This window comes from Sinocyclocheilus grahami, unplaced genomic scaffold (assembly GCF_001515645.1).
Source record: "Sinocyclocheilus grahami isolate Dianchi unplaced genomic scaffold, SAMN03320097.WGS_v1.1 scaffold803.1, whole genome shotgun sequence".
NCBI lineage: Eukaryota > Metazoa > Chordata > Actinopteri > Cypriniformes > Cyprinidae > Sinocyclocheilus > Sinocyclocheilus grahami.
Genome location: NW_015505982.1, coordinates 448,521 through 465,301, shown reverse-complemented (window position 1 = coordinate 465,301; position 16,781 = coordinate 448,521). Strand labels below are relative to the sequence as shown.

General features: G+C 38.0%; 1 protein-coding gene across 1 annotated transcript in view; it reads right to left on the bottom strand.

Annotated features, from left to right (window-relative positions):
- Positions 1 to 6,392: 6,392 nt before the first annotated feature.
- Positions 6,393 to 16,781, bottom strand: part of LOC107562046 (alpha-1,6-mannosylglycoprotein 6-beta-N-acetylglucosaminyltransferase B) — a 107,631-nt gene continuing 97,242 nt past the window's right edge. Inside the window, exons 12-17 of the mRNA XM_016246608.1 lie at positions 14,276 to 14,431; positions 13,390 to 13,536; positions 12,580 to 12,696; positions 11,255 to 11,329; positions 8,886 to 9,157; positions 6,393 to 8,091 (exon numbers count right to left, since the gene is read on the bottom strand). Of these exons, the coding sequence (XP_016102094.1) occupies positions 7,893 to 8,091; positions 8,886 to 9,157; positions 11,255 to 11,329; positions 12,580 to 12,696; positions 13,390 to 13,536; positions 14,276 to 14,431 (966 nt within the window). The 3' untranslated portion in view covers positions 6,393 to 7,892. The remainder of the gene's footprint in view (positions 8,092 to 8,885; positions 9,158 to 11,254; positions 11,330 to 12,579; positions 12,697 to 13,389; positions 13,537 to 14,275; positions 14,432 to 16,781) is intronic.

Below are 16,781 nucleotides of genomic sequence, written 5' to 3'. Positions count from 1 at the left end.
TTCTGAGGGGACCTATAAAATTTGAAATTAAATTGAAATCTAAAATCTATAAAAGGTTAACATTAGTGCTGTCTTTCAATCGATTACAAACATAATTAATGTAGGATCTGTCTTAGAGCAATCCAAAATGACACCATAATGATACAAGTAATTCTAAATAATGCACCCCATGTCGTCTCAAGTTTCGAACCTGATCATTCCCAAATTACCCAAGTCCTGCACCAGGATTCAGTCAGTGATGGAGATGTTGTTTGTATCTTGTGTGTGTCTGTTCTCCCTCTCTGCCTCTTGTTCCAGTGCCCGCTGACATTCGCAATAGGAACGTCACCGCGCAAAAGGGGGATGTGTAGGATCTGTCTCACAACAGACCCACCTACATGATGGAGACACACACATCAAACCAGCACATTCCAAGGAAGGCTTTTGAGGTTCGTTTCCCCAGCCATCTGCAGTCATAAAACTCATGCAGGATCAAGTAAGGTGAAGATTGAAAGTCAAAGTCAGTTTTGATCAGGTGGACCTCGAATTCTCAGATCGAGTTCTTTTAAAACCTGAGCTAGAAATAAACCTGAATGAATTAATAATGATTAATTCCCTTACAACTAAGTAAATTATTACATTAATCACACATTTTTCTGTAGTTAATCATGATTAATCACATTTTTATTTCATAATTTCACATTGAAACTGTGTAGAAACAACAAAGATAGTATATTTGAAATATGTGTTTTAATGGCATATTTTTACTAAGTTGTCTATTATTAATGAAGAATTGATACCAATACTACTACTGGTGTCTCTATTAAATTCATTTTCCCTCAATATTACCTATTAATTATAGCCATTCAACATTACAGGATAATTGAAAGCACTTATTTTTAACGGTTAATAGGCTCTGAAATATTAAGTGATTTTAAAAAAATTTCACATAAACTATACATTTGTATAAGCATAAACTATACACATTAATCTAATCTAGCGACTAGAGCAGTCGAGTGATTTCTCTTTTTCTTTTGTTCTTTGATTTACATCAATCACAGACTTTAGCATGTTTTACTTTAAGAGCAGCGCTGTCTCTTTAAAACCTGATGACGCGGATCTGACACATTTCCTATTTTCTCCAAACTCTTTACGGTCATTTAAGACTTTATAACTCATTTGAGACTACGCTTACGAGGTAACTCGCCAAAACTGCATATTTTGACATAATTGTGTGTTTTCGGCCATTGAAGCGCTATTGGTGAACTGTCTGAAGCGGCTCAGCGTACGCGTACAGCCGAACGAGCAACCTTTTAAACTATAGCCTACTTCACTGCACAGTAGTGATGGGAAGTTCGGTTCTTTTGAAAGATTCGGCTCTTTTGGCTCGGCTCTCTTAGAAGAGCCGGCTCTTATGTCTCCCAAATGGCTCTTTATTTAGTATCACTCTGAGCCTTCTATTTTAGCCCAATTTAGCAGTTGTGTATGGTTTGTGTGTTGGTAAGCATTTTTTATTCAGTGTTTTCATGAAAGTCTTATTTTTATGCATTTTTTTTTTCCGTTTGCGAACGACACATCACTACTGCACAGTTTCTGCGGCGTAACCCCAGGTATGTGTCGCCACATTCTCGGGTTATAAAGAATAAAGAAGAGAAAAGTTCATCTTCCGAAATGAAGCAGCAATATCTTCTCAGGTAAAAGTTATTAGAACCGTGTCTAGGGACAAGCTGGCCATCACACTGCTCTGACCTTATCAGTCCATTTGTATCCAATTATTTGATTCGCACTTGTCGCTTATGACTAGTGATGGGAAGTTCGGATCATTTTACAGACTCGGACCTTTGAGTCTCGTTCAGCAAAATGAACGAATCTTTTTTCGAGTCATTCCGTTCATTTTAGCAAAATATAATTAAAATGTTACTTCCCTAACACTAACTACATACGCGAACGTTGATCACACTACAAACAATACAAAACTATAATGCTATAAGTTTAATTAATTGTTTAAACAGAAACAGAAAAGATTAATTCATTGTTTACCTGGGTCTTCAGTCTATGATTAGCTCACCTCAGCTCTTATCTGACCAGTCTTCGGGTTTGAGTCGTTCGTTCATCACGTGACAGCCCCATAAACTTAACCTATGCAGTCTGAGCCAGAGAGAGAATTGATTATTTCATCTCTCGAGTCTTCAGGTTTGAGTCGTTCGTTCATCACGTGACAGCCCCATAAGCTTTAACCTATGCAGTCTGAGCCGGAAAGAGAATTGAATAGTTAATCTCTCGAGTGTTTCGAATCGTTTGTTATTTTGTCACGTGACGTGACAGCATTGGATAGAGAAATTAGTTAATTTACAAGCTTTCTTACAAACGGGCGCATAGTTATTATTATTATTATTAGTAGTAGTATTATCATTATTATAATTATTATTTACACTTACAGTTACGAGATGCATTTCTGGACTCAAATTGTTGCTTTTTACTTCTTTCAGTTTATTAATGTGTGCATTTCTGTCATGATGGTTCCCTTCAGTCGGTCACTCCGACGTGACGTCTCCGTTCCCTCCTTCAGGGAACGAGGGATACATACATAACCGAGATGTTCTTTTCCATAACACTGAATGTTGTAACTAAGGTAATAAAAAGTTGATTATTATTATTATTGGGCCGAGCGATCACATCGTTCTGCTCCTGACTACTCTACTGAGAGAAGAAGACTGAATGAGTTCAGCCCGCTCTTGGAGAGCTCTTCTTGTTGGCGGACGGCGCTTCAGCGGTGGTGGTTTCCCGTGTCGAGTGGGTTGCACACATCAGGCTGCACTACCCCCTGTTTGTGTTGCAGATGATCATCTCCCCTGTGCGCCTCAGCACGCTAAAAGAGCTTTTCCCTAAAAGAGCAATTTCGTCCCGGGAGAACCATCCCTCCCGGGTCTGTAGGTACTCGACTGGCCATTATACTCACGCTGTGATCAGCAGCAGCTGGAAGCAATAATCGCATGCCAATGTGCATTGGCTCGTTTAGTTTACACTCAAAGTAGATTGGTCCCTCTAAGCGAGATCCCAATCCGTCGGTCCTCCGACGTGACGTCTCCGTTCCCTCCTTCAGGGAACGAGGGATACATACATAACCGAGATGTTCTTTTCCATAACACTGAATGTTGTAACTAAGGTAATAAAAAGTTGATTATTATTATTATTGGTCTCTTTCCAGCTCAGACTGCATTGGTTAAGCTTATGGGGCTGTCACGTGATGAACGAATGACTTGAAAAACCCGAAGACTCGAAACAGGTGAACTACTTGACTAATTCCAGTACAGAACCTATAAGATGTTGCGTATGCGCGACTGAACGAATCACTCCCCGAGACGACTCGCTCTTCCCGAGTCACATTAAAGATTCGTTCAAAATGAATGAATCGTTCAAGAACGACCCATCTCTACTTATGACAGAACAGCTAATCACGATGATCTGGTCTTCGGAAAAGATTATTTTATTTGCTTACGTCAGAAACAACGAATCTCTTTAAAAACTGGCTGTTGTTCTCACTACATTGCATTTGTTATATTTCGTAAAAGTTTTACCTGCCAACTGGCGATTAACACTGTTACATATACTCGCCAATGCCGATTTTTACTCGCATTTGGCGCTTGGCAAGTATTCGTTTTAGGCCCTGTATATATATATATATATATTTTTTTTTTGCAAATTAATGTCCATTTTTTTAGGAGCCCCTTCTCCAGTGTTATACCAAAAGTGAAATATCTAGACAGGGGACCTGAGTTAGGAGCGCCATTCTGGCTGTGACTGGTTGACATGCGCGAGACGGACAAGACACGATTCTTGAACGCCCCAGTGTCCCAGGCCGGCCTTTCGGCGACACGGTGTAGAACTTGCCCAACGGTTCTCCACTGACCAAAGCAGACTGAGGCCATCAGGTACATACTGCCCCGGCGTGCAGCTGCTGCCGTCACCGAGGGCGGCCCCCCTGCCACCGCAAAAACAAGAGCAGCACTCCTGCAGCCTCCAGCAAAGCTGTGCCGTGGAGCCGGTCGCAGGGCAGCCGCCCCGCCCGTCCAGGCCCCCGCCAAACCTGGTGGCAAGCGAGAGAGCAAGAGGCCCGGCGACGGGCGACCCAGAGGTGGAGGGACGTGCTCTTCAGGAGATGGTAAGCACACCACTCCCTCCCCCAGAGGAGGGCCGGGTGGAGAATCTTTTAATCTTTTTCCACCACTTACCTCTCAGTCGGTGGTACCCAAATTCTCGACAAAGAGCAATTCCTCTATTTCTGGTGCTGCCTACTTATACTCACGCTGTGATCAGCAGCAGCTGGAAGCAATAATCGCATGCCAATGTGCATTGGCTCGTTTAGTTTACACTCAAAGTAGATTGGTCCCTCTAAGCGAGATCCCAATCCGTCGGTCCTCCGACGTGACGTCTCCGTTCCCTCCTTCAGGGAACGAGGGATACATACATAACCGAGATGTTCTTTTCCATAACACTGAATGTTGTAACTAAGGTAATAAAAAGTTGATTATTATTATTATTGGTCTCTTTCCAGCTCAGACTGCATTGGTTAAGCTTATGGGGCTGTCACGTGATGAACGAATGACTTGAAAAACCCGAAGACTCGAAACAGGTGAACTACTTGACTAATTCCAGTACAGAACCTATAAGATGTTGCGTATGCGCGACTGAACGAATCACTCCCCGAGACGACTCGCTCTTCCCGAGTCACATTAAAGATTCGTTCAAAATGAATGAATCGTTCAAGAACGACCCATCTCTACTTATGACAGAACAGCTAATCACGATGATCTGGTCTTCGGAAAAGATTATTTTATTTGCTTACGTCAGAAACAACGAATCTCTTTAAAAACTGGCTGTTGTTCTCACTACATTGCATTTGTTATATTTCGTAAAAGTTTTACCTGCCAACTGGCGATTAACACTGTTACATATACTCGCCAATGCCGATTTTTACTCGCATTTGGCGCTTGGCAAGTATTCGTTTTAGGCCCTGTATATATATATATATATATTTTTTTTTTGCAAATTAATGTCCATTTTTTTAGGAGCCCCTTCTCCAGTGTTATACCAAAAGTGAAATATCTAGACAGGGGACCTGAGTTACACTCCAAGGATATACTGCACTGCCAGTGTTTTTTTTTTTTTTTTTAAGAAAAGCTTTGAAGAACAGAGCAGCTCTTCTGTGTCTCAGAGCCAGCATGAATTTCTATTCTCATCAGGTTTCTCAGATGATGCCGCTGATGGCAAAGCTGCATCATCACTATCAGCTATCCCAGAATTCCTCCTGCTTTGAGAGTGCCAGCTCTGTATGATACAGGAGCGAACAATGAATATCGTACATATCTGAGTCAACAGCTTTAAAAAGACACACACACACAAACACACTCGCACACTCACGCATCTCTACAATCAATAGTCCCAATGCTTTCTGAAGTTGTACACTTATGAAACTTCCCATATTAATTTCCATCCCAACTGGAGCAGCTAAAAATGTAAATACACCCATTTTAAAAGTATATTTTATTTTGTACAAACAATAGTGCATATGAAATATGTAAAATGCACATATTTACACAATTAATTTGAGTAAATCTGTAAATATTTCACATCTGTTCTCTGCAAGCAGAGTGTCTTTTTTTTCACAGCAGATAATTTCATTACATATGAACTTAGAAGTCAACATGAAACCAAAACTGACCCTAATTACATAATATGCACAGCTGGTCTTATAGTACGTTATTCTTAGGAAAACGTTCTCTGTAAACTTTCATCAAAATGTAATAACTCGCTCCACCTAGGCTGGTACTAGTTAACCCTTCAGTATCAGATACAAAAAATTATTCTGCATTCAGTTTAACTGTCATGAACATGTTACAAACTATCAAAATAATACCAACGTGAGTAAGATTTTATTGGTGTGGCGTTAAAAGTCTGTGAGGTCTGTTAAGCAACACATTACAGGCTTTCTGATTGATTGATTGATTGATTGATTTAGTTGTTTATTTATTTGCTGTGAATTCAAAGCATTCGGTGATAAAAAAAATGATCACTGGATCTGGAAACACTTAATTTTAAAGTGACAGTACATATGTTACATGCACTTACTATATAATAACAGCAAAGTATGCATAATTACAAGCAACTAACCGTAAAACAAACCCTAACCTTAACCCTACAGTAAGTACATGTTGTTAATTAGTATTACTCAGTACTTATTTGTGTAGTAACAATGTCACCTTAAAATAAAGAGTTAACATGGCTCTTGATTCTACTGCCATGTTTTACCTTTACCCTTTAAATCCATTTATCTATTTTGCATTTATGCATAGTGATTATTGTGACAAACCACCATGTTTTAACTTAAACAGCAAATATATTTTATAATTAATTGTATAAATTGCCGATCTGTAATGTTACCTTTAAAAAGTGTAGAATGTGTAAGAAATGCCCATATTGAGGTGGTAGACAACAGCAACCATGCGGACCCAGAGTTGCATAGAAACTACAGCTAATACACCATTTTCTATGTGCAAGTTGCTTTTTCTTCTTCTAAACAATACATGTTCACAAAAATGTTCCTACTTGAAACTCTAATGCAAAGCTACACCAAATGTGTCTGAAAGGGTCTGTGTTAACCAGTAGCCAAATAGATATTAGTCAGGCTGTTTCAGGATACTGTTGTTGGTAATGCAGGTGAATTCTGGTCAAAAAGCCTCCTCAAAAGTACATACCAGAGGTGCTTCAAAATATTTTTTTTTCTTTACAAACCACTTCAAACTCAGCTCTGACACAATTGTGTGATTCTAAATCCTTGTAGCAGTTTCTAACTATTTACCGGTTGTGTCAATCACAGCCTACACAACTCATTAAACCTACTCTAAACCCTAAACGATAACCTCAGTATAGTGCAGGCAGAACATTTGGATATACAGCAGCACTGTTTGTCACAATCAGATCCATGAGTTTTCTGAACTCTGAACTGAATCCATTAGGTCTGAACTTTTCTTTAGAGATGAATGTGTGATTTAGTTTACCGATTTATTCGGCTGTGGCGCAGGGTTTACACTTAACCGGTTTGAAAAAAAAAATATATATGTGACTTTATCCTGGTATGTGACAGCCACTTCTCACAATCCAGTCAGATCCTGATGGATGGAATCATGTCTCACCGTGTGCTTCAGTGAAACTTTTATTTGACCAAATCATAATGCCATTTGCTAATATCTCCTATTCTCCCAAATATAACACATTAAAATGGGTTGTGTATTGAGCGCTACAATGATGATGTGTTTTTGTAGGCCAACCTGGAAGGTTGCATCAACTTGATTGAAAATTGCAAGTGGGTATGATGTATTTTGTGTTGTAGAATAAAACATGAAGGTATCTTGAGTTTGTGTTAAACAGACCTTTATCAGGCATTTAACCAAAAAACCTTTTTAAAAAAACCCATAGACTTCAGGATGGACTTGCTGAGATGCATCTTATTTCTGGGATCTGGCCTACAAAAAATACATCGTCCCTGCAGCACACTATAATCTTTCATGTTGACTTTAAAATTCACGTACAGTTCTGGCACTTTCAGCATTCCCGTCTGACCTGCATCACAAAGGAGCTCCAAACTCAAAACCGCATTTTGCATTTATTTTCTGCTCACGTCATCCACTCTTAAAACCACCACCAAGAGTTACAACCACCACTTACCATCACTAGCTCACCTGGAGGCAAAGTTTAGCTTTGGATCAAAGTAACCAAGAGTGAGGACACTTCTCAAAGACCTCAGTCCAACAATTCCCACGAACCTGTTGATACCAGTGTTCTGGGGACATGTTTGACTGTCCAGCACTGGCCTCAGTTTACCACAGACATCTCCGGAGGTCTCTGGTGAAAGCTCAAAGGCAGTCCCTGCATAGCGCCACCTGGCCGTGGAGGTAGTCTCTGCACGGACAAAGCCGCTGGTGTTTGGCGCTGATTCCAGCGCAACTGAACAGCAGCGGCTCCTTTTGCTGGAAACACTCTCTCCTGTCCACATGTACGGCTGGAAACACGTGGTTCTTCTCCGCATCTAAGGACTCACATTGAGCGTTAAGCCTGAAAAAACACACGTTCACACGATTTATCTGTTTCAAAGAACCGCAGATGAGAAGGGGAAAAAATGCAATCCAGCACAGTGAATAAAGAACAATGACTGCTCATTTTTACAGCGCCCTTGGTTACATGAATATATATACACTGAACAAAATTATAATCGCAACACTTTTGTTTTTGCCCCCATTTGTCATGAGCTGAACTCAAAGATCTAAGACTTTTTCTATGTGCACAAAAGGTTTATTTCTTTCAAATATTGTTCACAAATCTGTCTAAATCTGTGTTAGTGAGCACTTCTCCTTTGCCGAGATAATCCATCCACCTCACAGGTGCGGCATATCAAGATGCTGATTAGACAGCATGATTATTGCACAGGTGTGCCTTAGGCTGCATCGCACTGCACTGCAAAATAAAATAAAAAACTACTTTGTCTGCTTGGCCAGTTTACAAAAGTATCTAATTAGTAATTGATGCATAATTACTGTTGAATAACTCACATTAACTGACCACATATCAACTGTAAATTTAATTTAATTTACTGTATTATACTGCATTATACTTTTTAAAGGTGTAAATATGAATATGTGCATATTATAATGTTAAACAAGGATAGCATTGTGTATTATAATGCATTATACAGTAATTACAGGTTTTACATTAAGTGTCCCCCAACACATCAGTGTCTTAACTTTATATTAACTGCAATAATGGCTGCACAATGAACAAATAAATAAATAAAACAACAAACACGTTTGTGAAAAATTGCGCATATTCCAGAAATGCCGTTTGTCTCTCACCCATTGAAGGCCTCCATATTGTTGATGAAAGGAAAGTAAGCTGGCTCGCAGATTAGACCAGAATCCCGGCAGGTTTTCACACAGGACGAGGCCTCTGGAGACAAGAAGAGCCGGAGGGCGCTGAGGGGCGGCCAGCAGGCCGGAGCAGTGATGTTCGGAGCCCAGATCAAAGCTGTGGAGTTGGGCCGCTGGAGGAAAGGACTGGGTGGATTCCCAGGCCATGATCTGGATTCATTGGCTGTAGGGAATGGACTGCTGTGGCGACAAAAATCCTGGGAAAAAAACACAATGAATGTGACTAGGACTGAAAACATCTTTGTAAGAGAGCCTTATAATAACTTGTCACTGATAGAGAATTTAAATAATGTAAACTGCTATTTTACAACAATTTTGACATGGTTCAACCTGTCAGTTCTATCAGAATTTATAGTAAAAAAAATTGCCAAAATAATAACAACACTAAGTAAAAAAAAAAACCCAGAGCCCATTCCCACACACTATCAATTTAATCAGAATAAATTCTCACAATAGCATGTTTAAGTCAAAAGAAAGACAAAAAGAAACTGAAAATGAGGCATATTTTTAGGACCATTAACAATTGGACTGACATTTACTTGACAATTAACATTAAAATGTAATTTTTGTGTGTTTCTTTTTAATTTAATATTACATTCCCATTATTTTATTAATAAAATAAAATAAAACTAACTATGCAAAGGCTTTAATACTAACCAGACATAAGGCCTTTTCACACACTGAGGCAGTTTTCAAAACAGTAGTGCGCACCTCTAATACGCCAGATGTTATCATGCATTGGTGTAGACGCTAATATAGTTATCATTATAGTTATCTTTCTTGCTGTTTATAGTCTGCTTACTTAACTCAAAAAAAATCTGTATCATATACTTTCAACAGTGTCATTTGGCAATAAATGGATCACATTTTCAATAATCATTATTGACTTTTAACCTCTATTTAACATTTTCCCCTTTAATTAACTATTGTTTAATTAACTAAAAAAATGTATACTTGCAAGGGTTTTCTTTAAAGGAGACACAATTATGCCTGTAATTCAAAGGGGTCATTTTAGTTTCTGGATGTTATTTCGAGTTTGAGCTCAAAAAGGTGGGAGTGAGTGTTGAAGGTGTGGAACAAAGCATTCAGCGTTGTTCAGGTTCTCAAAAGTGTGCGTTTCATTTTATGTGCTCACATCAAATCCCCGAGGCAACTGACTAGCAAGCTCAGCATATACGTAGTTAGTTCACATCATAGGCAAAAATATGCTTACGCTTATTCTCTTACATTTTTGTCTGCGTGTGCATGTGTGTGTAACATGCATTTGCACCGCTCTCAGTTCACACACTATCTGTCCTAAATATTATACAGCATAAAGAGAAGTGTGTCCTAAATCATAAAAAAAAAATTATAATATTAAAGGTTCCTGCATGATGCCAGTGTTGCAGTTTTCCCAAACAATTCAGTTTATGTTGAAAAATTCAGGGTTGCCTTTTTTTGTTGTTGAGCTACTTATATAACGTACCACAGCTGCCAAAAACTTTATCTGTTAACTATAGGAAAAATAAAACTATGTCCTTTTACTAATGTGTGTTAATCCTTGGAATGAATACCTGAACAATCTAGAAGTTATGCGAGTTTCGCCCACTCTTAAGGATAATTGAGTTTGACATTGTAAATTAATTGCGCATTGAAGCTTGTGTGCAGACAAAACAAGAGAATGTGAAAAGTAAAGAGTATGTAGGCTATTAATAATGGTCTTGACTGAGATCAGAATATAGTTTTTCATTTATTGTAAGATGTGTGCAATCTACAGTAGAGTGTGTGAAAAGAATTGGGGGAAGTGCACTCACAATATACATTTTAAGGCAAAAAATTTTAATCAGATAAAAAAAAAATCTGCTAAATCTATAAATCAGCTGTCAATGTAATAGGACATGATAGAAAAGGCTACTTTTCATTCCCTTTGGGTGAGTTTTGAGTTGACTTTGGGCTGGATTTTTTTTCTGGGACCTGGCAACCCTGCTGAATGATATACTTGTCCCAGTGTGTATCTGTGCATGTTGTTGGGCTATTGTTGTGCCATTTTCTCATGACTTCACATTTCTGTGGCTCCAGAGTGATTAGTCACATGGCATTTTTGGCTTGTGTGATTGGCTCAAAAATAGACCAGAACTGATAATCCATTAGCAAAGAAGACATAATTCAAATAGTGTATTTCTGGATATTTCTGGAGGTTGTTAGCAAATGGCATTAAGGCAAATGGAAACTTTAATGGATCAATTTCTCCTTAACTATTTATGTTTTTTTTATATTTGTTCTTCAATAGCATTGTGCCTGAAATGCCTACGTACCTGATGTTGTATGTAAGCATTCACTCTCTCCAGCATGCCCTCACAAGTGTACTCGTACGGTATAAAGGGCTCCACCTGTGCAAACGGACAAATGACAAAAGACACAGACAGAAACTTGAGACATTTTTGCAACAAACTTCAACTTATGCACCAAACACATTTTTTTTTATGTATTTATTTTTTGAAATTTTTTGTTTTGTTTGTTTGTTTAAACAAACAGGAAGAATGCTCTAAGAAATCTTGTATTTTGAAGTCATACGACAGATTTGCATGAAGAACTGTCTCAAATGAATGTTATACAGTAGATGGGAAAACGATAGCAAAAAAAAAAAACTTTTGCTTATGACCCATGAAAACTAATGAAGTCAAATTCAATGTGTCAAAGAAAGAAATTCAATTAAATAAAACATATATGGAATGATGTGAGCATGAGTAAATCAAGAAACAATTGTCATTTGTAGGTGGACATTTCCTTGATGGAATAGACAAATTTACCTGGCAACAGTTGGTGTGCTTCCATGATTTTTAATTTTTTTATACTTGGCCCAAAAATTTGTGTTGCCAACTATATATTTTCCCCCAATCAATCAATCAATCCATCCATCAATCAATCAATCAATCCATCCATCCATCCATCCATCCATCCATCCATCCATCCATCCATCCATCCATCCATCTAAGCAAGCAACACATAACAAAAATCGTCCAGCAAGTCTTTTGAGGAAATAAACATATTACCACTGTGGAAACAAAGTACTAATAATATGATTTTGTTTGCTGCTGACCATTTTAGAAGCACTGACAAAGATTATAATTTGATGACGAATCACTACATGTGAAATGTCGAAACTCAAACCAAGATGAGACTGACTGATATTTTGTGCATCTCTACAACTGAAAACCTTTGTTCTCTACATTCAAAAACATGTTTCTCTCTTTGTTTACTTGCCCAATGTTTGCACTGTTGATGAAAAAAAAAAACCTTCATAGCGATTTCAAACTTTTGAAAGGTACTTTATGTGTTCCCATAACAATGGGACATTTCTGCTCAGATAAAGCAACTGAAGTCAGAACTGAAGACTAAACCAACTAAATGGTGAGTTGTGGTGTTTAATTGGCACCCATAAGAGATTTATACAACAAAAGTTGAAAGCATCTCCAACTCTTCCTCCTCCAATAACTAGACATTTCTGGATGACTGTATATACATTGCAAGGCAATCAATCAACCAATAAACATGGACATCCTACATATCTATATATATCCATGCAACAACCTGTGTTACACAGACTGTAACAGAACTGTAACAAAGAAAACTAGTTTACCTTCTCTTTGAGAATATCTTGAACAGCTGTCTCGAATTCTTGAGAGTTGTTGAAGTCTACTGTTATGACGTGGGGTTTGCCGATATACTGTTCAGTGTATGGGTGCTGAGATGACACCTGATGAGAAGGCGAAAACATGAGTGCTATCTATCATGAGTGCACTACACCGATTCATCAGCTCCCGTTCATTTTCACAGTTCACAGCTTTTGAAGATCTGAAAAGCAGGATTATATGAACAGCAGAATTGTGTGCCATTCAGAAGTTAATAGATGGTATAGATGACTATGTTACATGTTTTAGGAGTACTAAACTTTTAGTTTGGAGAAACGTGTCCAGAAATAAATATCAGGAATAAGCACATTGTAACGCCCCTGTGGACTGTTTATTGTGGTTTCTTCCCCTTTTGTTGGTTTAGCCCGTACTATCATTAGTTAATTACCCTCATTGTGCTCACCTGTCTGCCACTAATTATCCCCCCTATATCAGCTCCTGTCCATTGTGTTCCAGTTGGTCGGTTATTGTGAATGTTACCCCGAGTGTGTGTGTCTCATCTACCCAAATCTGCCTTGTTGTCTCTACATTAAATATCTTTGTCGTCCTCGTCATCCTGCCTGCCTCCACACACCGTGACCGTGACACACATATGTTAAAGAAAATCCAAATTAATGATATAATACAATTGTGTTTTGTAAAACAAGTTTGGAACTGAGTTGGACTAATTAGAGTTGTTTGACTTTTTTAAAAAATGTTCTTGCATAATGGCCACTCTTTGAATTGGAAATGGGATACAGTGAGCAGACTGCGCTTACCTCTCTGGACGTGGGCTTCCCTCTGAAGAACTCATGGTTGAGGGAGCTGTGAGGGGGGCTGAACTTTGGCTGCAGGAACACACAGCCGTTGGCTATTGCCTCTAATGGGGCTGGACCTTCATAGGGAAAGCCAAACCCCAAGAAGAGCTGAGAGAAAATTAATGTTTAGGATTGTTAGGGTTATTAATTAATTACAAGTTTAATCAAATTACTACATATTATCATTAATCAAAACACTGTTAATGACATTAATATTTGATGAGGAAAGTATAAGTGTACATGCAGTAATTGCTCTACTGGTAGAAACATTTCTTAAAATGGTCAGGGGCATAAGCTATTTTGTAACATTAATTTATTGAATATTTTTTAAAAAATATTTACTGAATGTATATTTTAACAGTCCTAGTGCTGGTTAGTAACTGATCTGAATTATGTAATCAGATTCCAAAAAAAAGTATAATTGCAATTTGATAATATGCTCATACTCAAATCACAGTTACTTTTTATGGATTACATGATTACATATTATTCACACGTCAAACTGACTGCATTTGTGTGGCAAAGTTATATAGTTTTGTGAATTATATGTGTACTAAATGTGCACAAGGTAATACCTTTTTAGATTGTTAATGTGCATTTGTAATGCCAAAATTGCCTGTTCATAATATTATGCAAACATATCTGACTCTACATCTGTATCACTGGGAAAAATTCCCTTTGTATTATTTTTTATACCATGTATAATTTTGTAATCAACACCGTTGAACAAAAGCACCACTCAATCCTTAGACCATGTATGAGACCAGTAATTACGCAAGTTACTAAACACTGTGTTATTTAAACTACATTATCGCTTAGATGTGAAAGTCCATCATGTTAACTGTACCTTAGCCTTCCTCAGAAGCTGCTGTAGCTCCTGTTGGGGTAGTAAACCGTGGTTCCTGACAAATGCGGGCACCTCTGGGGGCCGCTGGGCCTCATAGTAAACTGTCCCGTGGATGTCCATGTAACGGTGTAAAATGGTCAACAGCTTCTCCTCACCCTGCAGGAGCATAGAAAGCAAGAAAGAAAGACTAGTGTGTCTCTTGATGCCTCCTACTTATTATTCCCATATGAGGGTCTCTATTTATGAGTTCATAAATTGTAATTACTATGTCATAATGCAGTTCAAATGATTCTGGAAAAAGAAAAGAAAAAAATATATGTTATTTTGCTCACAAAGCAACTTAATGAAGTGAAAAATATGTGCATTGCATTTAATTGTTGCTTTGTCACTATTTTAACATTGTACTGCCACACAGAATTATGGGAAATGTAGTTCAGTCACACTATAGTCTGTGGAACGTTCTTAACCAGCTAAATGAATAGTGTTTTCTGGCATGCATTATAGTTCTTTCTAACCAACAGTAAATTAAATGCATACAAATTGTGCATTAAAGAGTGGATAGTTTCATGTCTGACTCGAGATCAGCACCATGGACAGCGCTTTCACAAACGCACAGGCTACAGATGAGAGCTGTGAAACTCACTCACCGCTGCGTACAATTACAACACAACAGCAGAACCGCTACAGTTTTCCATTAGTATTTCAGGAAAAGTGTTTAATGCTTTTACCTTTGACAAAAAACAAAGCGTCTGATCTGATGTAGCCAGAACCCCCGCAGCAATAATTCACTCCTGTTGTCGCTCAATAAAGAGCTCAGCAGAGCACAACACTTCATTTCCCTGTCTTTGTTTGTACATATGCATGTGCATTTTTGCATGGTTTCTGTGCATATTTGACCACAATAGCTGCACAATTCTGATTACAAAACTTATACAAATGGTAGTGACTTAAAGAAGTATTTACACACTGAGTTTTAAATGACATCAGAACCAGCAAGACCATTGACCACAAATACTAGTTTTATATATGTAAAAGAGTCTGGCTCACAAGGTGATTCAAATAAGAATATTAGTAAAAAGTAGAAATGCCAAAACACATCAGCATCCATTTATTATGCTGGCAAGAAAGCTGAAGAAATTATGTGTTAGGAATTTATTTTACTCTAATATTGGTCATTAAATCAGCATAAAGCTGATTCTGGACATTTAGATTTCCCATTTGTGTGCATTTAACAAAACAAAACAAAAAAAAACATATATATATATACCTGTATATATATAATAAGGTGGCGTTTTTCCAATCTGACACTTGCCCAGAAGTTTGGCATCCCTATTTTTGATGTTTCTATTTTCATGTCATCACACACCATGTTCTCTGGAAAATAATGAAAGTTCTCCTAGATGTGCAGTAAAAGAGGGGTATGAATTATTTACTTATTTAAATCATTACTACTTTAATAATTCATACATCTCCTCAGGCAAGTGTTACACCTAATTTCTTAGATCACACCATTAAGAGTTTTGGAGGCAAGCGCCTCCTCTTGAGAATAAAAACACATTTGGCTCTTTTCCTTGCACAGCAAAAGAACCGCTGCTTGTTCTCTTTGCTCTCTCATGCATGCTTTAACAAATAGCATACTCTAGTTCTTAAAACAAAGTGACTGCAACTGTTCAAAGTTTACCTTCTGGACATTTATGACCGAATCTTTCTTGCGTGAACCAAAATTGCTTCTCCTCTTTGTGGTAATGAACGTGCGATTGAAGAATAAGCGTAACAGATGACATGCTGTTTCAAACAACGGCGTGGCATTCAGAAAATCAATGTAGGGCCTCGTTAAGGTTCACATTAAAGATTTCTGTCTGTCTTTGGAAAAGCGGCACTACCTTAATGACATCTCTGTATCGTTCTCTGGATGCAAACATTAGTTAAACAGCACTGAGGATGAAACATCATTATAGAAATCTGGAGCAATCGATCATTCTAAATTAAACAAATTAAAGCTTATTTGTGTGTCAGCAAGTTCATTTATATGAAACTCATTCACTTAAATGATTCATTCCAGTGACGCTTTCAGAATCTAAATCGAATCTTCTTAAAGGGGTCATATGATGCTGCTAAAAAGAACATTATTTTGTGTAATTGGTGTAATGAAATGTGTTTATGCGGTTTAAGGTTAAAAAAACACATTATTTTCCACATACTGTACATTATTGTTTCTCCTCTATGCCCCGCCTTTCTGAAACATGTCGATTTTTACAAAACTCATCGTTCTGAAAAGCAAGGTGTGCTGTGATTGGCCAGCTATCCAGTGTGTTGTGATTGGCCGAATACCTCAAGCGTGAGACGGAAATGTTACGCCCCTTGCCATATTGTGATGCCCTGTCCGGCCGGAGCGATGATTCAAAAACATGAAAACCCATTATAAACGAGGCATTCGTTGCATCCAGTGGGGACATAATTATGGATTATAATGACTTATACTGTCTTTTTACGCGTTGCGTTGCAT